The following is a 27,546-nucleotide window of genomic DNA, read 5'->3' on the forward strand; positions in this document are numbered from 1 at the left end:
AATTCGTTGAAAACAAAAATATGACACTTTTAAAAACGACTTTTTAAGCCGTTAATAAATTAATCATAACACCATTTCCCCCCCACCTATTCATTATTTATGGAGTTTAATGTTATTATGCAACCAACGTGGAGTGGATTTGGATTTATGGGGAGGAGGGAGGGGGGGCTGACACCCAGACAAACACCCGCTGTGGTATATCTCACAGTGGGGCCTCGGGGTGGTAGAAAACACCAAAAACAATTACAGTTAATTGGCATTTTTTCGTTCTTTTTGTGCTTTTTGTAAGTTTCTATTTGCCACACACGTGTTAAGATGTTATTATTCAACCCATTTATATCGGTTTGCATTGAGATTCCATTATAAACCAATGTTTGAATCATTGGTTGTCTGCAGGTTCTGAAGGAGGAGCGACTGTCCAACACCGGAGGATCAAAATGATGCTGAGCCCGGACCAGGCGGAGGCGGACCTCTCCTGGACTCAGTCCGACCCGGAGAGCATGCTCAACGGCCTCAAGTCGGCCGGCTGCACCTCGGACGAGCCGACGGAGGGCGAGGAGAGGGCCAAATGCAAATCCGACCAGCCCCTCAGCAGGGAGGAGAAGAGGAGGAGGCGGAGGGCCACGGCCAAGTACCGCTCGGCCCACGCCACCAGAGAGAGGATCCGGGTGGAGGCGTTCAACGTGGCCTTCGCGGAGCTGAGGAAATTACTCCCCACCTTGCCCCCGGACAAAAAACTCTCCAAGATCGAGATCCTTAGACTGGCTATATGCTACATCTCCTATCTCAATCACGTGCTGGATGTTTAAAAAGTGCCCCCCCCCCCCCCACCCCCACCCTTCTCCCCTTACATGACACAGAAATGGTTGGGGTTATTGGGACTCAGGCGCGCGTTGGGCGTCATTTGGGTATAGCGAGGTTTGCATTGAGGGGTCGACCGATGAGGTGGGGTTGTAGAGCACGTGCCCAGTATGTTTTGTAGCCTTCAATAGCTGATATGAGCAGACGTGACCTTTTTTTAAATCCATTTGAAAATTTGAGTCAAAATCCCAGAACCCGAATGGACATTTGAATGCTCCTAAATGAGGTTTTAAATATATATATTTCATATTTCATCCCAGAATATTCTAACAGAACATGTCAGTATCCGTGCACCTGTGTCACAGACCCCCCCCCCCCCCCCCCCCCCCCATCTCGCTTCGACTCAAGGGACCAACCCAAATTCAATCTGTGAGGTTTTAATTATCAGCTTAAAAAAAATCATTCAGGGTCCAAAATCTGTTTCTCCAACCAAATGAAAGCACGCTGTCCCCCGGATGATGGGCCTGTGCCAGACCCGGGTTGACCGACTTAACCCCCCACCCAGTGTGAGTCCAGTGTTGGTTGTTATTATGATGGGGTGGAAAAGTTGCGCACGGGGGGGAAAAAGCCTCAACTTTCAGTCGGGACCGCTCACTGAACACACAAAAAAGCAACAAGCGCGGAGTCGTTTGAGCTTGTTAGATGCAATAACGAGAATAATGATTATTGGGGGAGGACGGGCTGCGGGAGACCCGAGTTCGCGTCCCCCTCCCGGAGGTGAGGCAGTGGAGAGGGTTATGATGACAACAATTTGGGTTTTCAGAGAAACTCTCATTTCCACGCGTAATCACCCCCAATAACTGACATTAGCCGCATCCTAATGTCACGCATATATTCCATCTATTTGAGATCTAATAAAAAAACAAACACAAACACCGGGGCATTTTTTCCCCACATCGAAATGAAAAAGGATGTAAACGAGATAGCTGCTTTAGATCTAGTTTAGATGATGTTTTTCCGTGAAAGGAAGGGGGGGGGGGAGAAAAATGCGTAAGTGCCACTTATGACATATAAAATTGTGACCTTAATCATTTTTTTAAAAAAAGTGTATGGAATTATTTATTTAACTGTGTTCATATTTAAGGCTAATTTATTTTCTGTTGATATCATAGGCTGCCGTCCTTTTGTATAAATGTATATTGTTTGTTTGTCGCTTCTATTTTTAGGCTGTGAAAATTGAACTTGGACAGTGATGGTGTTCTACTCTTCAACAATGGCACTTTCTGTGGATCCATAGCATAACTGATTTGTTTGATGTGTGTTCGATGTATGTCATTATCTTTTTTATTATTATTATATTATTTTATTATATGTTATTTAAATGTCACGTCTATTGCCTATCAATAGCAACGATAAGCACTTCAAGATGGGGTTCAACGGCCCCATAAATGTTTATTCCCCTAAACTGTTGTGTTCAGAGGCCGCTCGGAGAATAGGAATTCGGGCTGCTTAAAAAAAAACAACACATTCAATTTTTAAAATGACAGAATAATGTAATCACGTCACACAGTTACTATGGGGTTACCATGTGATTCAGAAGCAAACCCCCCCTTTTTTTGCTGTTACCAAATAATAATAATAATAATAATAATAATAATAATAATAATTTCGAAAAAATAGTCTGAATCTATTCTCTTCAATGTGTTAATGTTATGTTTTGGTTTCTTGATTTGTGTCTGCTTTGTATTACGAAATTCAATAAGTAATTTTATAGTGAAGAAGAAGAAGAAAAAAAAACATATCCTCTATCCAAAGATTTTTTGTCTCTTCAGGGTTGTGTAGGCTACTTGTTGCTTTATGCAGATCTTTTGTAGTAGAGGTGTCTGTGACAGCTGGTTTCTAATGGACAAACTTTTCATATTTTCCGGTGTTATTTTTAATTAAACGGAAATACTTGAAAAAATCAGTTTCCTGTTTCTACATAATTTCAGAAGAAAGTGACTAAGGGTTTTTTATTTTGAGTTTGCAATGTAGGGGAAAAAATGATTGGAAGGATGAATGCAGCACAGGATGACGTCAGGCTCACACACGCACACACGCACACACACACACACACATGCACACACACAAACACACACACACACACACACAACACACACACATGCACACACAAAGCAAGGTGAAATAAGTGCAAACTCAGTTTAGCATACAGATGATAACTCACTCTACTGTACACACGCTTGCACACACACACACACACACACACACACACACACACACACACACACACACACACACACACACATAGATCTACTCATGTTTAGCATACAGTACACACACACACACACACCCTGCAAGATAAAATAAGTGCAAACCAATACAGATAAAAAAAACTCACCTTGTACACACACACACACACACACACACACACACACACACACACACACACGCTGGTCAGCAGCTAAAGGCAGTGGTAGCCTACATGTGTGCTCCTGGCTGAAAGGCTCTCTCCCTCCCCAGAGAGGGGGCAGGTGTTACTCCAGACGAGCCAAGACAACCAAATTACTGGCCGTCTGGCACCTCCCGTGGGAAACCCGGGGAGAGAGAAGGGATGGGAGGGATGGAAATTTATGAGCGAGTGAGCGCCGAGATGTAATATTGCCAAATGGTATGAACAAAAAGATCCAAATATTTATATTCGTCTGTGATATATTCCCATCGATCGGGCTATAAAAAGCTTGTAGTGGAGTTGCAGAACAGGAGATGTGGAGGGGGTGTGAATGCTTTTTATCTGAGCCACATTAGATTATCATGAGGGAACCTTTTTTTTTTTTTTTTTTTTTTTTTGCTCAAGCATGGGTGGCCCCAGTGGGAATCGAACCCTTCACCCCGGAAATGCCACAGTTAAGCTGTTTCAATTGAGCAACAGAATCTACCCACTGTATGTATGTATGTATATATCTACGTGACTATCCTCAGGTGGCAGCAGCAGGGAGGTGTTAGCAAAGCAATGTTTCCCCTTTCAAATCTTTTTATTTATCTGCGGAGACTGAAGGTAGCATGAAATGCTCTTTCCTTTTCAGTTCAAGGGCCTTTTGTGTTTCGCTTTTCTATTTGGCATCTGTCAGCTTGTCAGTCGTCTGTTTGACCTTTTTTTTGGGACCTTCAGGCACACCCGCATGGGCCGAGAAATTTTGTTAGCTTCACAAGCTCGTGTTGAAAGTCAAATCGACAGCTTTGAAATTAACTTAGAGCAAAGAAGAAACAACTTTTGTATTAAACATCCTGACACTTGTTCTACCTGTACTAACACACTAACATCCTGACACTTGTTCTACCTGTACTAACACACTAACATCCTGACACTTGTTCTACCTGTACTAACACACTAACATCCTGACACTTGTTCTACCTGTACTAACACACTAACATCCTGACACTTATTCTAACCTGTACTAACACACTAACATCCTGACACTTATTCTACATGTACTAACACACTAACATCCTGACACTTATTCTAACCTGTACTAACACACTAACACACTTATTCTAACCTGTACTAACACACTAACATCCTGACACTTACTCTAACCTGTACTAACACACTTACACACTTATTCTAACCTGTACTAACACACTAACATCCTGACACTTACTCTAACCTGTACTAACACACTAACACACTTATTCTAACCTGTACTAACACACTAACATCCTGACACTTACTCTTCTCTTACACTTTATTCTTGTGTTAGGTTAAAATGTTTTGTATAATTGCACTGGTGTTATTTGCTGCTCTGTGTGCCCTGAATTGGCCCCCCGGGGACAAATAAAGTTTTTTGAATTGAAATTGAATTGAATTGAATTGAATTGAATTAAAGCAGCATTAGTTGGAAACTTGGTGTGAAAACTGATGCTTGTGTGGCTAAAGTTAGCGAACTTTCCATGTGTTGTACATCAAATGACAATGTGCAAACAATGTAACAACACAAAAGTGGTTACTCAGTACCTTACTTCAGAGTTTCAGCTATCGAAATGAATGTGATGGAACTGACACTGAGCCATTGTGAGTCATTTGACAAGTACAAAACAAAATGGCACTTGTTGTTCGGCTCATTTCTTGTGACCAGTGTAGCAGGAAAGCACCTTGGAACCTGAAACCAGCAAGTCGGTTCGTAAGCCAGTTAGCCCGCAAGCCAAACAAGCTGGCTAGCTAGCTCACGCCCCCATGCCCTCATGCCACACCGGTCACAGAAATCAAGTCCAATAAAGTCATGGTGGCAATGTGCTTTTCTATGCAATGACAAGAGTCCGACAGTGAAGCATTGAGCTGTTAAATTTGACTAATTCACGAATCACGAGTCTTTAATTTCAGTTAGCTCATGGCAACATTAGCTAACACATAAAAAAGACTGCTGCGCCGACCATCCTGCTAGTCCACAATTGTACTGTTTGTTTCACTCTCACCACTCTCATAGCATATTATTATTTTTTATTTAAAGGACTACTGTATATTTCCTGTTCAGCATCCGGATAGAACACGGAGACAATTAGCAGGCCTAGCTAACTGGTGAACACAGTGGAGCATTTAGCAGCTAAAGAGATATTTCCCTCAGGAGTCGGTGGAGACCAAAAATGGAGCTAAAAGAGAGTGAATACTCGAGCCAGGTGGCCAGAAACATGACCCCAAATGAATGAAATTGTTGCTCTGTAACTGCTGGGTGTGTAAATAAGCAGCTGTTTCCTTACAAGTTCACCACGTTCACTTAAAAGACGATGACATGTCAACGTTGTTTTTACGGCAACTGTACAGACAGTTAGCTGCAAGCTAGCTAGCGAGGTTGCTCCGGCCGACTCTGTCTGAGTACTTGTGTTCAGTTGAGCGTGGCTGAACTCAGAACTCTTCCTATTAAATCCCTGCTGTTTCTCACCTTCTCCGTCTCTTCGTCTCTGCACGTCTATCAAGCAGATTCACCGATGGGCAAATGTGTGCACTCACTTTCTGTTGACTTTGTATGCGATCACACCACCTCTCAAATTCTCCTCCCCATCTGTCTCAACACACAGAAACAGGGGAAAATCTGCGATTCAACAGAAAACCATCACGCGAGTCACGAAACAAAGGCGGCGGATTTGTTACGTTCAACTAAAACTGCCACCGTCAGCAGTTTGCGTCACACAAGAAACACTTCTTACATTTAAATATTTGACAATCAATTCATCAGGACATCTATTATACACCATTCAAACCTGACTCTTCCAATATTACGGACTGTTCGGTCAATGCTTTTACAACAAACAGAAAAAAAAAGAAAGAAAGAAAGAAGATAACCCCAATATGTTGCATCAACAGATTGTCCTCTTCAGAACACAAAACAAGATCTGCAATTCTGGCATGGCGTGGAGATCGACTTCTGCTCAAGCTTATTGAATGGAGGAGTCCATCTGTACGTTGCCGTGAAGCACTACAAGGCCATTTGTGCCCCTCATCCCAAAAGCTTCCGTAGCATCAGTCCTCTTCAATTTATTCTTTACAAACCCCCAGAAGGGGCAGGGGAGAGAAAAGTGACAGGCGAAGCCCAAACTGCTGAGGGCACTGAACAGCCTGGCTGACAGTGTGGCCGGTGCATACTTGTGTGTGTGTGTTTGCATGTGTGTGTGTGTGTGTGAGAAAGTACCACGTTTCGCCACAACCCCCCACCCTCTTTGCACTGTGGGCTTATGTAATGGTGAGGGCCAAGGAGTGACCATATGTCAGGAGGTGTGTGCAGACAGCAGGGGATTATACAGTGGCCATTATCAGGGTTAGGGCATCCTTTTCCTCATCATCATTCAGGTATACTCACACACACACACACATGCACACGCAGACACGCACAGTGCTCTACACACACCCATTTCATTCTGAGAGCTTTGTGTAAATTGGACAGGGAGAAAGAGTATGACAACAAACAGCCATATGTTCACAGTACGAGGAACAACATTTGGGGCTTTTGGTGCCGCCTCGTTTTTTGGCCCCTCTCTTTTATTCTCCACGTCGTCGGGGTATTATGGAAGCGTTCACGTTCAAGGCGAGAACTCCCACGTCAATATTGCAGCTCTGTCCACCCCCCCCCCCCCCCCTCCTTTTCTCCTCCATCATAGAGGTGTGTGTTTGAAGTGTGCGCATCCCTGTGTGTGTGTGCGTAGTATGAAGGGTGCTCGTGCAGCAGAAGTACAAAGCCTGGTCCATGTGTTGAAATGCAGCCCCCGGGATGGGCCGTATTATCCCTGCCTACTTCACCAGCAGGGTCCCGGGGCTCGAGCTGGCTCGTGGCCCTTTGTCTCCAAACAGATGGAAATGGGCAGAGGAGAGGAGAAGTGGAGAATCAGAGAGAGGGGAGGCGGAAGAGGAGGAGGGGAGGGAAAGGAATAGAATGGACGGAGGAAGGAGAAGGGGAGGGGAGGGAGAAAGAGTCAGTCTGTTCTCATTAAGTGCTGTATTGAAGACGACGTCCCCCCACAATGCGTCAGCAGCCGCGGATGGTCCCCCTCTCATTCAGACTCACGCTCGGACCATCTGTACCGCCGGCCTGTCATAAGGTGTGTGTGCATGCATTAGGCCCCGGCACACTGCCCAATCTGGCGAGTTAAAATGGTGATATTCATTGGGTTTCAATTTGGTTAAGATCTTTTAAATCCAATTGTTGGGCCTTTGTTGTGGACACCTCATTGGTTGTTAGTCGCTACGAGTCAGAAGGGGAGTTTATTCAACATCCTGCTGTCCCTTTTTGGGGTCTCAGAGGACACACACACGCAGATAAGATGCTGATTTATAATTACTGAATCATAAAGACATTATCTCAACTTTAATCCTCTGTTATTGTGACGGAAACATGAATTATTTGCTCATCACTGCCCTGTCTTGAACTTAATTCGCCAAAACATTTTCAGCATTCCTCATTCTATCATTATTGCACGTCAGAAAAGAACAGTTTTCATAACTGACTGGTCTAGAGATTATTTTCTCAGATGACTGATCATTTGTTTGGTCTATGTAATGCCAGCAAATCAAGTTTCCAGAGCTCACAGGGATGTGTTCAATTGTCTCGTTTTGGTCGGTCGTCAGTTCAAATCCTATAGATATTAAGTTTACTATCAAAAGGGCAATTATCATCACTTTTTAAAAGTTGGAATCGGTGAATAGAAACATTCTTCGTGAACAATGACTTTGTTTTCTGTTGTTTTTTGTTTGTGAACCTTTTTATCGTAACAGTTCAACAGCAATTTTAGGACTTTTGTCTCCTGACATCCATCTGCAGGGCCTGCTAGGCAGTCCCCTGGGCAAAATAACCAGGTAAAGCCCTGGTACCATTTCAGGTTACACTGTACTTTAGTGGTGCACAGATTTGCAAAATCAGTCAATTATATACAGTATTTATTAAATGTATATACATGAATTGGGCCTATTTTTAAATGCCATTTCATCTCAGTGGCTCACTATACAGTAGCTACCTACACCAACTCAGATTGGCCCTTTAAACCTTATTTATTATACACTGAACAGAGAACCTCATCTGGCTGACTGTGAAGTGGTCTGAAAAATCTCACATTCACCTCAGACTGTCTTCTTTTGTGTGTGTGTGTGTGTGTGTGTGTGTGTGTGTGTGTGTGTGTGTGTGTGTGTGTGTGTGTGTGTGTGTGTGTGTGCGTGGGTGTGTGCGCGCATCTCTTCCCACTTCGTCTTCATTTTGACGCACCTTCATCTTTCTCCTGTATTTACCCAAAAGCCTCTCTAAACTCATAAACTCCGTGTCTTTGGGGAGGGATCCATCCATCTTCCGGACACCAAATTGAATTGATCTCAGGGGCCCCCACCTTGCCTTTTCAATGGGGGCCATCTGCGCGCGCTTCCCCGCTTTGAATAAACGTGGAAGAAGTGACAGCACGTGCTGCTCACGACGCGCGTGCCTACAAGGGTGCCTCGCGCTGCCATTCAGCTGTGTAATCTGATTTCACCGCTTCTCACTGCAGCTGATTGATTCACACACCCTGGCATGCAGGTCTGTTTTTGTTTTCTTTTCTTTTTTTTAATCTATATTGATTTTTTTTTTAAAGTTTTAATGAATCACTCAATTGTTTTTACTTTTCTCGCCTTTAATTTGCTGAATTACAAAAAAAACAATATTATTTTTATATTTTTTAAACCACTTGAGGAGTGAAATACGTCAGGTATACAGAGAGCATACACCTGTCTGTCAGGTTTGATGCACCTTCTCAAGCGTCAGGCTCCTGTAATAGCATTGAGTTGACACATGGTGGCGCACTAATCTTAAACTACGACGCTTGACAGCTGCTGATGCTTTCATCCTGAGAGAATGAGCATGAAAAAGATCTTCATCCGCAGAGATGGAAGCTAAATTATGATGAATTACAAATGAACTAAATAAATAACAAGAGTTTAGTCTTTTATTGTTACACAGCGTATATTCAAAGTCATGTTTAAATATGGAAATATAACATATACTGCTGAATTCTGAAGTTCATATACCAATCTGACTAATAAACATGTCTTGTCTTTTTTCATAAATGTGGGTATATAGAAATATTGATAGAGATTAAACACACATCCCTCATCTTCAGTCAGTCAGCCATCTTTGGTGTTTATTTGGCCCTCCACGGGGAGGTGAAGGGGTCGTGCCCGGTCACGACCTGCTTTGTATTCTGGAGGGGAGGAAATCTATCCAAGGTGTGTGTGTGCGTGTGTGTGTGTGTGTGTGTGTGTGTGTGTGTGTGTTTATGTGTGTGTGTCGGGGTAAGGATGCAGTTCAAAGGAGGACTAAATATTGATTCATATACAGCCGTGTAATTGCTGGAGGCATCTGTTGCCTTGTGGTTTGAACTTTCATTTGTGTGCGGAGTCTGGATGAAGTGGCCGGCAGACCCCCTTTGTCTCAGCGCACAATGGAGGACCATCGGCAGCAACAGCAGAGAAATGTGAAATCAATTGCTGGGGATATACAGATTTAAATTGTTTTTGTGTAGCCTTTATTTAACCGCATGTACTTATTGAGGTTAAAGGTTGCACTAGTGGAGGAAATGCAAATGGAGTCTACTTATGCACATGCATGTCGTGTGAAATGCATTCATTGTTAAAATATAGTTTGTGTACATTCACAGAAAAAGAAATCGGCCATTTGTAAAAACGGAATTAATACCAATTGATGCCGTCAGCCAATCGGGGTGGATCATCTTGACCGCTCTGGCTGTCATCCATTTAAATCCCTCCATCATTCTTGGATCGTGAGCTGTTAAAGCAACAGCTCAGCATTTTGGGAGATTTGCCAATACGCTTTCCAGAGCGACATGAGATCCAGTCTTTATGCTAAGCTAGGCTAACCCGCTGCTGTCCGTAGCATTACATTTGATCTTTTAATCTAACTCTTCGCACGACACAGAATAATCGTTCACATTTTTCCAACGCCATGAGTAATAAAATACAACTTTTTAACGTCCATGTTGTTTCCACAGTCGACTTAAAGCTCATAAATGGGGAAACGGATCCACCCGAGGACCACACGGATGTACAAGGTCTACCTGTATAGTATATTTGTGACATCACAACTTTACAGAAGTCCCGACGGCTCGTTTAAAGACACCATTTCTGAACATGTTCTGTGTGTATTTCTCTGTTGATTGAGCATTTTTAAACTTTCACAGTATTGATATAACACCTAGACTTGTGTTATAATAAAAAGACATCACTTTGACAACATGGGACCTTAAAAAGGAAGCAATGATCGCCCACTTGTTGGAAACCCCTCCTCTAAATAGATTTAAAATTTGAAAAACTTTATTTTTGTCAACCATTGTTTATTTAAATATATGTCCAAAACAGAAAATATTCCAACTCTTAAATTAAACTCTTCCTTGGGAGACACTTGGACAATAAATAAAGCCTGAATTTCATATCAATAAAATAGCACCAAGCTCTTTTCGTAACACTAGAAGTTATCTGATGGGGGAAAAAAAGGTACATTTGTTTACATTCCCCTTTAAGAGGCTGCTTCGAGGCCTCACTGACTTCATTGTGTCTCTTTCAACTGAGTGTGTCCAGGCCAGATTCCCATCGCTCCACTGTTTTGTTCTGTCGCTTTGAGTGAGTGGTTGTCTCGCTGACAACTGTTTACCTTGTTCAACTTCATGAACTGTGACAAAAACATCCCTTTGCATGGGTGGATGCTAAAAAAAGTTGGTGCTTTCGCTCTCGTCAAACCTTCAGTGAAAAAAGGATTCTGTTAACTGCTATTTAACAACAATAGAATTGAACCTCTAAACCATTTCTCAGGGTCATATACTTGTGCGTGCTCGGTGTTCTGAACTGACAGCAGCCAGTACCTTATTTGGAGAGAAAAGCAGATGTTCCAGTTTGTTTCCATGGCATCAGTTTTATTGATCGCTGTCAATAAAACGTCCACGCGATGCAGGTTTAGGTCTTGTTTAGGCAACAGCAACTGTGTGAGATCGTGTCAATGTCCCATCTGCTTGTCTGGATCAACATCACTGATCAGACCAATGGATTCTAATGGTTTGGATCTTTTGCAGATAATAATATTTTACCTTTACCGGAACTTTGTACACATTACTTTTGTGCGCGGAGTTTGACTCTAAAAGGCTGTTTGTAGTGTCGTTATACTGTTAAATCTGAGTTTAAGCTTGCGTATGAGATTATTTTGTTACTAATTTGGAAGCTAGTCATGGTCCAATATGAAATTTATAAGGTCAATTAACTTTTTTGTGGGACACAATTTACCATTCTGTGGATTTTGTTACTTAATTATGCTGCTATAGGCCTAGTCTGCAGGGGGATAATCCTGTTCCTGATCCTCTGAGCTTCTCTCCTCTCTGTCTGTATCATTCATGTCGCATCAATGCATGTTACTAATTCACTTCTTCCCCGGAGTTGTTTGTGCTTTGTCGTCTCGCAGGTCTCTGCTGATCGTGGTGGTGCCTGCGGCCGTGGTCCTGCATGACGCTTCCTGCTGCTTTTATCACTATTACTCATATAAACTATCATTATAAGAATTGACTTTGTACTCTGTACACTTTTATACAATGATGTCTATGTTCTACTATTATTATTATTTGTTTTGTCTGTATTGTATTTGTGTTTGATTTTGATTTTTGCTTTGTTAAAGCACTTTGTTAACTGCTGTTTTTAAAGGTGCTATACAAATAAAGTTATTATTATTAGTTTTATAAATTATAAAACGTCAAGCCATAAAAATATCCTCAGTAATATATCCCATTGTATCGCAGCTGTTATTAGCACTACTCATCATTGATCATATTCACCACCATAATTATTATCATTGTCATATTCTATCACCTTAGCTGTGCTTGTTTCTACTATTCTGCTGTATTAACTGCCATAACATATAAGTCATATTCCCATTACTATAGATATTATTATAGTTACTGTTACTTTTGTGCTTGCTTGCATCTCTGGAAGTGTCTCTCTGTCTGTCTTTTCTCTCTTTCTCTCTTCTTTTCTTCCTCCCCAACCGGTGCAGACAGATGTCCGTCCTCCACAGAGCTGGGTCTGTTCGTTCCTGCCTGTTAAAGGGAAGGTTTTCAACACCACTGTGTACTCAAGGGGGGATTGTTGGGTCTATGTAAACCATACCATCATAAGATGTTGTCTTTGCCGAATTTGTGAGGGAACATCCCTTCGATAGCTCAGTTGGTAGAGCGGAGGACTGTAGTGGTTGTATCAGGCATCCTTAGGTCGCTGGTTCAAATCCGGCTCGAAGGAGACACTTTTGGGCGGTAGTGGCTCAGTCCATAGGTGACTGGGCTGGGAACCGGAGGGTTGCTGATTCGAGTCCCTGTGTGGACCATGAATGAAGCGTGGACTGGTGGTTGGAGAGGTGCCAGTTCATCTCCTGGACACTGCCCAGATGCTGTTGAGCAAGGCAGCAAACCCCCAACTGCTTGGGCGCCGGTCACTGGCAACCCCCTTGCTCTAACATCTCTCCATTGGTTGCATGAATATAGGTCCTGTCTGTGCCTGTGTGTGTGTAACATGAATAACAATAATAGAGTGAAACAATTGAATTTCTCCATTGGCGGGACTAATAAAGGAATTCTTCATCTTCTTCTTCTTCTTCTAAAGTGTCCTGAGATAACTTATGTTATGGATTGGCTGTAAATACAGTAGAATTGAATTAATTTTTCTTAAAATATGTCAGGAGTGGTCTTTAAGTTCATATTTTAGTAAGCTGAAAAGCTGTTTGCTGGTTGGTAACAACTAATGCTAATTAACTTAAACTTCTCCCCTCCTGGTGCAAACTCGGAGAATCCCTCCTGCTCCTGTATTCCACACATTACAGTAATTAACCAACTCAATATGCAACAAGGTGCTCCTCTGCTTCTTCTTCTTCTTCTTCTTCGTGTTTGTAATATCGGCAGAGGCTTCACGCGTCATAGAGACACCCCCCCTAGCGCCATTTTCCCGCACTACACCCCCATATGCTGACAAGCACTGCCCCCTGTGAAATTCCTGACTGCCAGAGTGATTCCTACGGTCACCAAGGGCTGCTCCCCGCCGCAGCCTACCGTGTGCTCCGGGGCAAACTATTTAATAACCTCTGGATAAATGACCAACTACGGACATGATATGACCACCGAGAAAGGGTGAGTTCTGCTTTAGTTACGCGGAGGGAGACAGTGGCGCTCATGTGTATTCTGCAGATGTTAAGTGTGCGGGCTCAGTAGTGTGTGAAGCTCTGCCTTACATGTTATAATGTCCCGTCTTTAGTCGTGAAACCTCCAGAAATGTAAGCTGGTTTACCGCGTCTACCTGTCTCTGTTCGCACACTGGAACAAAGGCTGTTGTTCGGTGTTGGGCTGAAAGCGTGTTTTTGAAAGAAAGACTTGGGAACACGCCCTTGCTGTCTGTCCTACCTGTATGAAAGGGAATAGCTTTAACTTCATTCGGGTGTCCTCAAACTGCGGTCAGACCGACGCGCTCACACACACACACACACACCGGAGGAAGTTAACCGTGTTTGTTAATTTCCCGCTACAGTGTCAAGTTTATTACGTTGTTGGTTCGGTCAAACATATGTCATGTTAGCACCCCTTTGAAGCAGAAACTCACACAGCCGCGGAGAGAGAGACAGTAAAAAGTCAACTATGTTTCATACGGCTGAGTGCATCCGCGTCCCCCCGGCTGGTGCACCGCGGCTCAGCTGGAGACTGTAACCTGCGGTGGCAGAGTGGCCGCGGACGGATACATTGTAGCGCTGACAGCCGCTGACAACAATACATCAAATAGCAAACTGAGCACCCGTTTGAAACTACACAGACGTGCCTTGGTTTTTCATTTATAGTCGCACGAATAGGTTGCCGAGGTGAGGGAGAGAGGGGGGCTTCCGAGGCCACGGGGAAACCAGGGAGTTTCCTGCCTCTAGGTCCGCCTGTCTGGTGGGTCACAGCACAGGTACGGGCAGGGCTGGGCTGGGGAACCTGCTGTGGAGCTCCAGCAGACAGAGAAGTGACTACCGGTGGAGTGAGACGTATATTCCAACTCATGTAGCCCACGTCCCTTTATGCTTAAAATTATTCTAGATTTAATTGAACTCGTTTTTTTCTTGGCCGTCCATAGTTCACCATAGTCGGGTACACATGCTAACTTGACGTGCCTCAGGAGCACCTGCGGAGCATTTTAAGCCACTTGTGATGTTTAACGACGGAAACTTTACTTAAAGCCACTGGAAACCCAAAGCCACTAAAGCCTTGTAAATATGTAATTTAGGATCTTACACACATCCACTAAGAATCTATAAAGCATTAATAATTAGTTTAAATCCAAATTGGAGATCTTGTAATTAAAGTGTTTGTTAACTGTCCAGGTATTGAGTTTGGAGTGGGCGTGGTTATGTTCAGAGATTTATGGAGCGTTCATGTCCTGTGGAAAATTGGTAAATACCAACATCCGATGGGAAAATTGCTGAGATGAGATAACCTTTGACCTTTTCAACATGGCGGAGCACAACGCAAGAGTCTACTTTATTACAACAACACTTCAGATAAGGGTAGACTAAGCTTATGTAGCTAAAACAGAAATATTAGCTTTCTCCTTTGTCCTTTAAAAAATCTACTATTCACGATCTATAAAAAAATACAGTTTATTATTTATAATGTTTAATGTTTTGATAAATCCTCTTTTTGCTGTAGCTGATGATTTAGGCAGTTTAAAATGGTTTCCCCCAAGTTAGAGGTCAGGATTTGTGGGTCCACCATGTTTCATTTCACTACGACAACAACCGCACTTGGACACAACACACTTTTCCATAGCACATGAAGGCAGCATTATTACGCAATAAATTCCATGAACCAAAAATCTAGGTAACACTACATGATATGGTCCGCAATCTAGAGTGCTCACTTTCCGAGTAGGTTGCCCCTCATTTCACACAAGTAACTCCCGCTCACTTCCTCCCTGTTTCCCCGATGTATTTACAGTGTAATAGGCTTTGCTTAGCACCTAACTCAGTGTAACAGTGTAACTCCTGGTCATTTCCCACCAATTATGGTTAAAATGATTGGTAAAATGCGGGGAAGTGAGTGAGAGTTACTTTGTACATCTGTTGAAGTTGGTGTAAAGCAGGATGTAAGTTAACCGGAATTACGCGCTAAGACGTAGCCTAGTTACACTGTAAATGCACAAGGGAAACGGGGGGGAAGCAGAATTTACAAAGTACGTGTGTCAAATAAAGGGCCAACCTACGCGGAAAGTGAGCGGTAGGAACGCTCTAAGTCGAAGGCCGTGTTATGGTGAGTTACCAAAATCTACAACAAAACCTCTCTACTCCCACCTCTTCAAACTTTTATAACTCCAAAATTATAACTAGCTATATAATGTTGCTGTGTAGGAGACACGCAATAGCAAGCAGGTATTTAGACCTCATACTGTAGTTCTATCATCTCAAATTTAAAGTCGACATGCTTGGTAGGCCTAAATATTTCATTTAAACATAACTACGCTGTGATAAAAGCTCACATCTGTGTAGTTGTCTTAGCAAAAGCTGCATGCTAACAGTTTGAGCCCAGACCGGCATTAAATGGGGACAACAACTGTTTCTTGCGCTCCATAAATCATGCAACACCCTTCAGTATCACAAAGACTCTTATGTTGCGGATGAGATTAACATATGAGAGTTGTGCACGGATTCTTCTGCTCTTTCTGTCCCAGAAACGTGTTGGTGGTTTTGTGTGACAGCTGCAGAGAGAACATCCATAGCGATGGTTGGCGCCTGTCAAGAGCCCTCAGATGTGAGGTGTGCTTGAGCATTGTGGGCTGCGTGTTGCTTGCCTCGCCCCGGAGCTCACAGCATGCCCGTTAAGTTACGTGAAAAGCATTTAAATGTACATGTTCCAGGGTGAAAGATTGAGACGTCTCTCGTTTCCACAGAGGGCTGTATTTGGTGGCAATGCAGGGTGTCAATCAACTCCAACCGCCTTAATGTTGCCATGGTGATTTTACTATACAAGAGGTCATGTGTCTTCAAATGACTGTTAACACTCTTTAATAAGCCTAATTTAAAAATGTTTGATCTAGTGCGAGTTGTTGAATAATGGTAGTCAAGCATAGGACAAGTGCTGAAGGAGACAAAGAAGAAAGGATTTGTTTTTTTCTACAATTTATCTTCGTTTCATGAATAGGCAATTTCTGTCACTATTTGAATTTAAATGAATGTATTATTCAGCGCTATCAAAGGAAAAGGACACATGAACATTTTTAATTATACAACATTCTTTTGGTCCTGCACATAAAAAAATGTAAGCCGACATCCCATAGAGAAAATAGAGAGTTGCTCAAATATTTAAAGAAATGGAGTTGCATTCAGGTAACTAGAAAAAGAAGAATTACTTTATTGATCCCGCAATGGGGGAATTGAATTTTTTTCACTCTTATTATTATTCATGTTACACACACAGGCCCGAAATACACACATGCACAAACAGGACCTATACATGAAATTAAGGAGAGATGTTAGGGTGAGGGGGCTGCCAGTGACCAGCGCCCTGGGCAGTTGGGGGTTCGGTGCCTTGCACAACAGCACCATACATGGTCCGCACCGGGACTTGAACCAGTGACCCTACGCTTCCCAGCCAAGTCACCTATGGGCTGAGCTACTGCCACCCTACTACTACATGTACCTGCAAGACTGAGTTTTGGGCAGAGTTTAAACTGTTAAACTGGTCCAGCGTAGTAACATCAGCTTGTCTGGTTCCATTTTTATTAAAAACTTTGGCATAAAAGGGGGTGGATGATTATTTCGAAGATGATAGAACATATTTGAAGTGTTGGACCCTTTGCTGTCACTCTCCGACAGCACGCTTTGCAAATTGGAGATCATGTACAACTCCCTGGTCATTTTGTAGATAACCAAAATGCTCCCCCGCTCCTGATTTAAGGCGCTTTTTTGGCAGATATGAGGCTGGAATTTCAGTTCTCGCTGACATTTTTGCAGCTCCTCTTTCTCAATGCTTTAGGTGAGTGGCACAACTCACACAGAAAGCAGACTTTGTAGACTTTTTACGTGACTTGTGAGATTTGATTTGAGGGCAACAATGTAGGAATCAGGACACGATAGATATCATGGCTTTTCCAGTTCGTATGGAAAACATTGGTATGGCAAAATCAGTTAATCCAGTCATCCCCATTGGTGACGAATATTTCTCAAGATTAGTCACTTTATATTTTAATTTCATGCTGAATAACTTAATTCCAAGAAACGTAGTGTAATTCGTCAATATTCTACGGTAACGTTTTGGTCACATTAACCACCCAATAATATTCAGGTTGAGGGCATACTCCGGTTTCTCAAACTCCATGTAAACACCGTACCCCGGGGTAAAATCAGAGTTTCCATTGCTCGATTAAAAGACCTAGAGAACTCCTCCACTATCCCCATTATTGTTGCATGTAAACAGCCTTCCCGGATTAATATCGGGTTTCGTTTTTGCACGTGCTCCGTGGGTTATAACTTCCCCTCCCCACTCCGCGGCAGTGGCTTTTGACCGGGAAATAGAGTAAACCAGGAAGCAACGGTGCCGAAAACAATGTAAAAAAACATTAGGAGTGTTATCTTTACACCACACCACATGGCAAGAAACATCACTACCAAGAAGACCCATTTCTGTTATTCTGGCCCAAAGTCATACCTTTTTTACCCGCTTGGGATTTTGATGAAGGTGAACCCAAAAAAAAGGCATTTTCCGACCAGCTGTATGTTGGCCGAGCACACACTAATGTAACGTAATGTCATTTCCCCCCTTTCATGTTTATGTGGGGAACTTCTATAACCTGATTATTCCCTAAGCCTGAGGAAAGACCATTTTGGAGTGACTGCTGTGCAAGTAAACGCACTGATTAACTCCAGTGACCATCGGCAATAAAAGTCCATAATTCCATTTGGAAATCGTATCCAAAAAAGATGCTCCTTTGAACTCCAGAACTTCTTCAGTATAGAAGTAATTCAGTATTGTTGTCTTTACTTCCATGGGTACATTGCATGTAAGAACAATGGTTTGAGAATTTGTCATGCTTAATGTGGTGTCAATTTGCCAAAACCGTTTTTTGTGTTTTTTTAACGGATTGGTTGAAAACCCCTGGTTTACACTACATCTCACCCAGCTAACGCAATCATCAACCGATGGTTTATTTACTGACCCCTCAGGATCAGCCCAATGTGGTTGCCTAGTAACACCAGCACAAAAATGCAACAGGTAGAGGCCAAATGTGAATGAAGCACAAGACTCGGAGTCAGCGTTAGTCAGACAAACCTGTTAATGAGAGCAGATATAAACTGGATGCAGTCTGTAATAAACACTGCACAAAAGTTTCATGCTAATATTTAATTCAGAGGCAAGCCGATTCTAGTAATCCAATCTTTTTTACTTACTCCGGATCTGCTGCTGTTTCCATCTCAATTCCTCTATTGTGTCTTAAATTAAATTAGGTGACACTCGGGAATGTTGATTGAATTCCACAGAATTAATGGCCCTCATTTGCTCAGTCATGGACAGGAACACAGGGAGCATGTGACCGTGCCAGACTTCCACAGTGACTTTAATGTTCACTCGTGTCCGGGCATGTCTCGTGACCGAGGCCGCGGCGGAGTTGCCTCCTCTCAAGATGAAGCGAAGGCATTATTGTGCATGAGCTGGTCGTCTCTTATTAGGGTGTGAGGAGATGTGTTGTTGTATTTTGTAACAGATGCAGAGCTGCCCGGGCGTCACGGTTAAGGGAGGGAGGGATGAGGCGACGGGGCGAAGTGTCAGCAAATGAGCTGCACGCTGATTGTTGGAAATAACAGCGGAGTTCGTTTCTGGAAATGACAAAAACAGATCACAGATGATGTAACAAAGGCAGGTCAAACCCAACAGCCTGGTTATAAGTCATTTTGTAATCATGTAATGTAATTATTAATCCCCAATTGTGCATATAAACCCCCTCATCTCATGTGTAAACAAAGGTCATGTACACCCTTCACTCTCAATACTTATGAGCTGTTAATAGCATATTTGCACAAACTGCCATTTCTCAAAGGCCACATGTAGTCTATAAAACCAAGCCCTGATGTCATTTCCTGGATATTTGTCTCTTTTTTTTTGTTTGCTATGGTTCAGTTGGATTATTCTAAAGGAGAGAAACCGTTGTTTCCATAGCGGATCAGTGAAAAAAAGCAGTGTAGGAAGGGCACCGAAATCAAAGACATGCCATAAAAGGCAGTGGGATTTCAGGATTAATCGTTGCTGAGTGTGAATGAGCTACGGGAGGCTCATCGCTTCTATCCTGCACAAGAGAACGGATGAACGGCTCGCCTGAAAGGAGGTTTCAAATGAAAACACAACGGAACGTCTTATCTGGTTCATTAGATGCTTAATTTGCCGCTTTACACTGGGAAACTAGAAGCACTCTCGCTGCTCCCCGCTTGTCTCCTACTCGTATAGTAAAGACGTTTTCTCACATGAACTTCAGACACTGTGCAGACATTTTCCAATGTTTCGCACATGTAGCATACAACAGGAGATTATATGTGTCAGATGCGTTCCCACTTACGGTTAATACAAAAAAAGATCTTGTCATCCCTCCAGTAAGCCATTTTCATTGCCGTCTTTGTGTAAATCACCCTTTTACTTCACCCTTCGATCTTTGTTTTCTTCCGGTTCCCGAAAGCCGCATTATAGAAGCGTCATCAACACACACATGGGCTCAATCAGAGATTACACCGACTTTCCCCTAGGGAGCGGTGGATGTCTGATCCAACTGAGGCTACTTCCACATTGCTATTTTTTCGTTTTAAAAACATTTGAAGACGTTTACATCTTGCTTTCACACTATTCCAGTGTTTCCAAGCCCCTAAAACAGAGGTATTTGAAAATGCCATAGAGCCAGTTTCAGTTTGAAAACTCTTGTTTTCTGTATTTCCAACTTATACATCCATAATTTTCAAACACAGAGTAACATTAGATGATATGCTTCCTGTTTACACCGGCATGCACATGTCCAGTGTACGCGAATGGTCACGCGATAAGCCTTTCTAGGTGTGTGAATACCTACCTAGACGTAGATTATTTCTGAAACAGAGCTAAAACGCTGGTGTGCACAGAGACAGATTTTGTTGTTAAAGGGGCTTAAGTGTGTCTCCAGAGGTTCAGCTCAGCTTTTCAGTTTGCAGGGCACGGTTTACCGACTCAAGACTGACTTTAAAGGTTGTCACTGTGTTATGGGCTCAGTCAAAACATCCTTTTATCTGCCAGAAAAGTCCAGTAGGTTCTGACTCAGTCATGTCCTTCCCTGGAGTGGCCCTAAACAGCTTCTGAAAGATCCGTTTCAAATCCATCCGTAACAATACCATGCATTTTTGGATGAACTACGCAGAGCGCGTTAAGTCCAGTATGACAGCATTGAAAATAATGATGTTTGAGTTGTTCCACTACATACTGCCACAGCCAGGCTGTCAGACCGTCAGTATTTCCATGTATCCACTTGAGCCGTTGATAATAGAATCTGGCCGAGTGGTGAATCCGACTGCTTATATTGGACGTGATGTGAAAGCTGCAGCCGAGCAGAGCTGATTTGTTTACAGCGGCTGACAGCAGATGTCTCATGGCTCCAGTGTAACTTCGCTCCGGCTCTGCACTCAGGGATGAAAGTATGTTCTGAGGCTATTTACGCATGGTTGTTTGTTTACATTTCCAGTTGAGGCCACTGGATGTGTATCCTGTCGTGCCTTGAGCCTACGCTCCGGCTGTCACACCTGTTAACCCTGTGTGTTTTGTTTTTCTCTCTGTATAGTTGTGTTTTTTCAGAATACATTTTTTTTTTTTATTCTGAGCGTTTCGTTGGGGCATTTGAGTCTTGTGGTTCTGATTTTGAAAACTCCCTGGTGCTCTGTTACATCAAAGAATTTGAACAGTGATTCATCTTTTCGCTAAGTGAATAAAATGGCCTTGTGAGAGACGATACCCTTCATGCTTCATGATTGCTGTGATAATGTTGCCCTTCCTCCTCTCTTGCTCGTTGTTTCCAGTGTTTGCCAGGACAAACAGACAAGCCGGCAGCTCAGCAGGGGTCTTGGATTACTGTGAAGGACCAGCCAAGGCTCCCCGACTCCCTCCATTTCACTGTAGGGGATTCCTATTTCAGCTTCGGACTATCCCCGCAAACTTGAAGTGGTTCCGCTTACCAATTTCCTCTGGCATGGCAAAGACAGAAACCACATGTGAGAACACCCGCAGATCCTGTTTCACTTCAATATAGACCTCAGAGCCCGGCCTCTCGCTGGGTCTGCGGCTAGCATGTGCAGGGCCGTACCGAACAGTTGGCTCAGCGCGAAGTCTCCGAAAGAGTCAGAGCTGATGTGTGGAGACACCAACTCCGGCATCTTGTGAGGAAACGCACAGAAGCAGGAAATAATCTATCAGCTTTTAACCAGGCTGCTCTTTTTACTCGTGGCTGCACTCTGACTGAACCTGGACAACGCACTCAGTTAACCCTATTAATCCCTCATTTAGCTGCATGCCCTTGTTTCTAAGAGGATTAAAACAGGTGATGGAAATGCTTCTGTGATTGTGTCGAGCTTGCTTAGCAGTCGTTATAAAATCAGTGAATTCCTGCAGTAGAGCTTTAGCGAATAATATGGCACCATAAGGATTTACAGGTCTTTTTATTTCACATTTAACTTATGAATTACATTTGGGGAAATGGCCGTTAGATAATTTGAGTTGAAACCCGGGCTTTGAATAAGAGAGAGGTCCATTTTCATACCGGAATTAACATTTATTTGTTTATAAAAAGGAGGTTGAGGTGCTATATATAAGCACACAGCCCGTGTTAAGAAACTGTGTCTTTTGAACGAGCTGCCAGGACTTCTGTTCGGTTGTGATGTACCAATTATACTATATATAGGTAAAAAAGTGGTGCTACAGTTCTGTTAAAGTCATTCCGCGGGTGCAATGGCAGTGCAGAGTTGTTGAGAATGAAAACGCAGAAGACCCGTTACCACTGACCAATCAGAAAAGCCTTAACTTTCTCAGGAGGGGGTCTTTACAGAAGCAGGCGCTAAAATGGAGCGTTTCAGACAGAGGGTAAATACAGGTATATTCAGACAGACAGTATGAGGAAAATTATGTTTTTTGAACATTAAAGCATGCAAACGTGTTTTAGTAGAAACCTAATATATATATATATATATATATATATATATATATATATATATATATATATATATATATATATATATGAACCTGAAAATGTGCCTTTTAAAATCAAAATAAAGTCATCTGGATGAGGCTTCTTTTGCACCAGAGGATTAAAAAGTTACCCATGTTAACAAGGGCTTTTGGAAAAAAGTATTCAGTAGCAGCTGGCTGGTGGTGAGATTGCATAGAACCAGTTGAGGGAGGATTTGTCACCTTGTGAGGATGATTCAGGCGTTTGAAAATGATTTGCACAACTAGCATAGCCAAATATGCAGTTGTGCAACCTTCAAAGCATTTTCTGTAGTCTGACACACACACACACACACACTACAACAGTCACTCACAGATGTGCCGACGCCACAGAACTGGGTCATACTACATGTATGTGCCAGCCCGCTGTGTATTTTTGGAAAGTGTGTTTTCCTCCAAGTGGCTGATAAGGATTGCAGTTTGTGCACTAAATCTGGCTAAGTGACTCCGTTTCCTGGAGTTGTGAAAGCAGAAAAGAGAGGGGACGTCTTGCGAGGGAGATAGTTTGCTCAGTTTCTCACCACCTTCAAACGAGACTGGAGTCATAAATCAGCCGTAAATCTGGCCTGATAGTTTCAGTGCAGGTTTGGATCGGGAGGCGTACTGCAGCTTCAGACCATGTCAGGACAAAGTAGTGGTATGAAAAGAGGAGATAAGAAAGTGTTTGAAGCACTCTGGATGATGGATGCACATATTAGAAAATAGGAATATATACTTACCTTAAAACACTGCAGATGGCTAACTTAAACCCTGAACACGTTTTCACTTAATCCCAAAATGTTTTGCTCAACACCGGCTATTTCTAAGAGACGTAGCCTCTCTGTCGAGGTCCGTTCTCTCAACTTGATCCAATCGTATTCGCCAACGGGAGTCGCCATCTTGTCACTTGACTTTTACTCCGCATCATTTCCTCTTGCCAAAAAAGGGCGTGTATGTGACGTTGGGGGGGAGGGAGATACGTCCGTCTGGCTGATACGGTTAGCTGTCACTCAAGATGCCACGCCCCCAATTATTCATAAACGTTAACTGCCAATAAAATAAAAACATACAGACCTTAAATACCAGGCCAATACCATAAGTACCAGGCCTTAAACAGGTTTAATTATGCTGTGAAAACAGCCTGTTTAACATGGGGTCAATGAGAAACTGCTCTGTTATGGAACCTGCCCCTTGTGGACACTCAGAAAAACTGCAGTTTTTGGCACTTCCTGATTGGATCAACCAGGAAGTGGCTGTGGTGGGGGCTTGTTCGGTGTGCTGGCTTAAAGTGCACATGTACAGGGAAGTGAGTGTTATCTCAGCAGAAATCTGATTTAGGTCTGTTTGAGTTAAGTTTTAACTATTTGTGTGTCTCCTACTTGACATTTTTCATCTCACTCAGAGCTGTTGGAGAAGGTGTGTGTGTGTGTGTGCGTGCGTGCGTGCAAGTGTTGCCTCAAGCAACCCATACCCACTTTTCCCTCTCTCCCTCCCTTTATGCAGTAAATCAAACATGTGCTTTTAGTCCGACTCTTTTGGATCTCATCAAACAGCTCTCATCTTTTACTTTGCCATATAACCCTCCACCCTGACCACACGGAATCAAGTGCACTCAATAAACGCCCTCTGATCATCCACTATTTCTCCTAAATGCAGTCTTTAAACCCTCCACCTGCTCCGGGGGCCGTGCACAGAATTGGTCTGTGGCTTTTTGCTGCAGTATTGCAAACTATTCAATGCTTTGTTGGCTTCTGCATCCGTCGACTTGACTATACTATCAGTTTTTTTACTGCACGTTGATCCTCTGGCGAAAGAATGCTGCTTGATTTTACTGGGAATGACTTAATCACCTCAGTGCAATTCCCCTGTGAAAGCCACTCATAATGATTCATGCAATTATGAAGTGCTTTGGATAAATGCATCTATCCAGCTGGGGAAACTTAAAGTTACAAGATCTCTGTTTGGTTCTCTTTAGTTTTTCTACTTTGTATGCGTATATTAGAAAATAGGAATGTTAAGTAGGGGGGTAAGAAAATATCCATGCACTTACTGTACGTTATGTATCATGTAAAGTATTTTGATACTGTGTCGATTTGAAGGCAGGTTATTATTTATGTTTGTTTGTTATTTAAATGATAATTGTCTGAGATTACTTTCAAAACCAATAGTATATGCACGTGTGATGTTTGTTGGGTTCGTTTAGTTGATGGGTGGTGCTTTATATTTTCAATTTTATTATCGTTTATTATATTTTTGTGGTCTTGTGCTTTATTAATCTCAAAGAGAAATTGCAGTATCTCAAACCAAGACACCGCTCTAGTAGCAGCCCTTTGCAGCAGCTTGTGTTCGATCGATGAAACTAAATCCAGTTTTGGCAGAACCCAATTTCATTCTGAGGTTGTACTTCCCTACAATAGTAGTAAAAAAAACCAACTCAAAACCACAGCTTAAAAAAGTCCTCGGCACATAAAATAGGACTGCAGTTTGCTGATGCGGCAAAAGTCACTGAACACACAAAACGACAGGAAAGAGAATCATTAGTTGGTTATTTGTATATCCTGATTGTAGATCTGCTTTTTTTTATAGCTTGGATACTATGTGATGTGGATCTCACAACGCGTGGTATTGAAAAGTATTAGAATACTGATACATTCATTCATTCATTCATCTTCAGCCGCTTATCCCGGGGTCGGGGTCGCGGGGGGTGCTTGAGCCAATCCCAGCTGACTACAGGCGTGAGGCGGGGTACACCCTGGACAGGACGCCAGTCTATCGCAGGGCACATAGAGACGAACAGAGACAGACAACCATTCACACCTACGGGGAATTTTAGAGTCATCAATGAACCGAACACGTGCATGTCTTTGGACCGTGGGAGGAAACCAGAGAACCCGGAGAAAACCCACGCAGACACGGGGAGAACATGCAAACTCGGGATGCGAACCTGGAACCTTCTTGCTGTGAGGCGACAGTGCTAACCACATACAGTTTAATTCAATTTTATTTATATTTCAAACTCAAGTTATCAAGACACTTCACATACAGAGTAGGTCTAGACCACAGTAAATGACTGATTCATGATTTACAGAGACCTGACAATCCTCCCATGAGCAGCAACAAGTCTCACTATCTTTACTAATACTACTAATTGGTATTGTAGTTATTAAAAGTGTTCTTTTCTAGATAAATGGGTGTAAATAAATAGCATCCATGTGTTTTGTGTTCCCCACTTCCAGTATAATCAATCCTACGCCCAGAACATTTTCTTTTTTAAGTGTCGGATTTATAATGATATGAAATAGAGAAAAGACAAGCAACAGCAATGTTTTATATGATATGATTTTATATGATGACTGTGACTGTAAGTCAATGAATAGGAATTGAAATAGATTACATTTTTGGTGTTTGACTCATCAATTTACAACTCATTGTGTCCGCTATACACTACATGCTTCTGCGTGTCTAATCGACGGCTATAAATAAAAAAATGTTATCAAAAGCAATTTTACAGTCCTAACAAAGCTGGAACATCTTTGATTGAAATGTTATCCAAGCCTCTTATCAAATGCATCTTGGGGTTGTGTGCAAGTGTTGGTGCAGACATTGTGGAACGCTTCACTGAAAGAGTTTCATTATTTCCAAATGTAGCATGTCCTAGCCACAAGCCATTCATTTCATTTTCTCTGTAGCCCTAATGCCATCTTCTGATCACTGCTGTGACAGTTTGCCTCCGGAGCGTAGTAATGGAAATCTAACACGCATTCAACTGATACAATCGACTGTTTATTAAAGTAAACATTACTTTGCCATCCTAAGTCCCTGAGGGCGCACTCACACTGTCTGTCTGTACCGTGCCCCGTGATTTAGGGAACTTGCCCGTTTGTACTCACACTTCCTGGTCCTCAGCAGAATGCTTCTTGCTGCCTATACGTCATCACGCTGTAGCACGTCACGCGCATTGATTGACGTCATCGCGATGCGTCACTTTGTTTACAAATCTTTCCTCACGCTCGTACATTTGCAAACGTGCTTTACAAAAGCCCACCTCTCCCAAACGGGCCGTGGCCGGCAAGCGTGCCGTACCTAGGCGCGGTATGTTTGCACTCACGCTGGTCAACGCACTAACCTGTTTGGGCACGGTACGGATGGATAGTGTGAGTACGCCTTGAGACTCACTTCCAAACTGGCGACACCTCCATCTTATTGAGCTTCTCTGTAAAAAAAAAAAAAGAGGAACCTTTATCTTCACCTCACTCTCGCTGTGTTTGAGTCTCAAAGCTTGTCAGTGTCAGGCTTAAATAGTTTGCTGCGTGTCACAGATTTCAAACTGCACTCTGAACAACAGTTGTCAGCCATAGGGGAATAAGAACAAATTGCTGCTTCACAGAAGCAGTGTTTCCTAGCCAGGAGACTGTACCGCAGCTGCAGATAAACACAGGCCCATCTGAGTGTATGCATGAGGTGTGCTAACAAATACCAAATGGTAATAGATGTGATTAAAATGCCTGTGAGTTAAATGATTGATTGTGTAACGTTCTCCATCTCTCAACACAAGTGTTGGCAGGTTTCCCGGACATTTCACATTTTCAATTCAAATTTCTCACTCCCCCCCTGCCTCCAGGTTGATGTTTCCTCACCGGGCGCCCCCAGGGTCGCTTTCAAGCCTGACTGCCGACAGCTCGCCACCTCGGTCAGCCTCTTGAACGAGCCAGTTGATCGCGTCTAGCTCGACAACACCGCACGCAAGGTTCCGCTGCGTCAGCCCCGAGGCCTGCTTCCAGGGCGGGACGGCTTCACCATGGACACAGAGTCCACCTACTCGGGCTATTCCTACTACTCTGGACGCTCCCGGGGATCCCACAGGCATGGGTAAGACTCAATCCCGCTTTGTGAATAATTCTGTTTCCCCCTGTCTGCTTTCACCTGGAGGGTACCTGAAATAAATGTCCTTTATTAATCACTGGATCCCTACCA

The 27,546-nt window shown here is 42.9% G+C and overlaps 2 protein-coding genes across 3 annotated transcripts in view; both read left to right on the plus strand.

Annotated features, from left to right (window-relative positions):
* Positions 1-437: 437 nt before the first annotated feature.
* Positions 438-809, plus strand: LOC310964654 (helix-loop-helix protein 2-like; the record flags this gene model as incomplete). Its single annotated transcript, XM_083937862.1, has 1 exon — positions 438-809. One exon carries the CDS (start codon positions 438-440, stop codon positions 807-809), a length of 372 nt encoding a protein of 123 aa, XP_083793988.1.
* A 12,548-nt stretch (positions 810-13,357) lies between these two features.
* The window catches only part of LOC310964621 (vang-like protein 1), a 63,848-nt gene continuing 49,659 nt past the window's right edge, over positions 13,358-27,546 (plus strand). For both annotated transcript variants that reach the window (XM_083937815.1, XM_083937816.1), the window contains exons 1-2: positions 13,358-13,479; positions 27,194-27,441. In XM_083937815.1, the coding sequence (XP_083793941.1) occupies positions 27,371-27,441 (71 nt within the window). In that variant the 5' untranslated portion in view covers positions 13,358-13,479; positions 27,194-27,370. The remainder of the gene's footprint in view (positions 13,480-27,193; positions 27,442-27,546) is intronic.

The sequence above is a fragment of the Echiichthys vipera genome (genome assembly GCF_963691815.1).
Source record: "Echiichthys vipera genome assembly, chromosome: 23".
Classification (NCBI taxonomy): Eukaryota; Metazoa; Chordata; class Actinopteri; order Perciformes; family Trachinidae; genus Echiichthys; species Echiichthys vipera.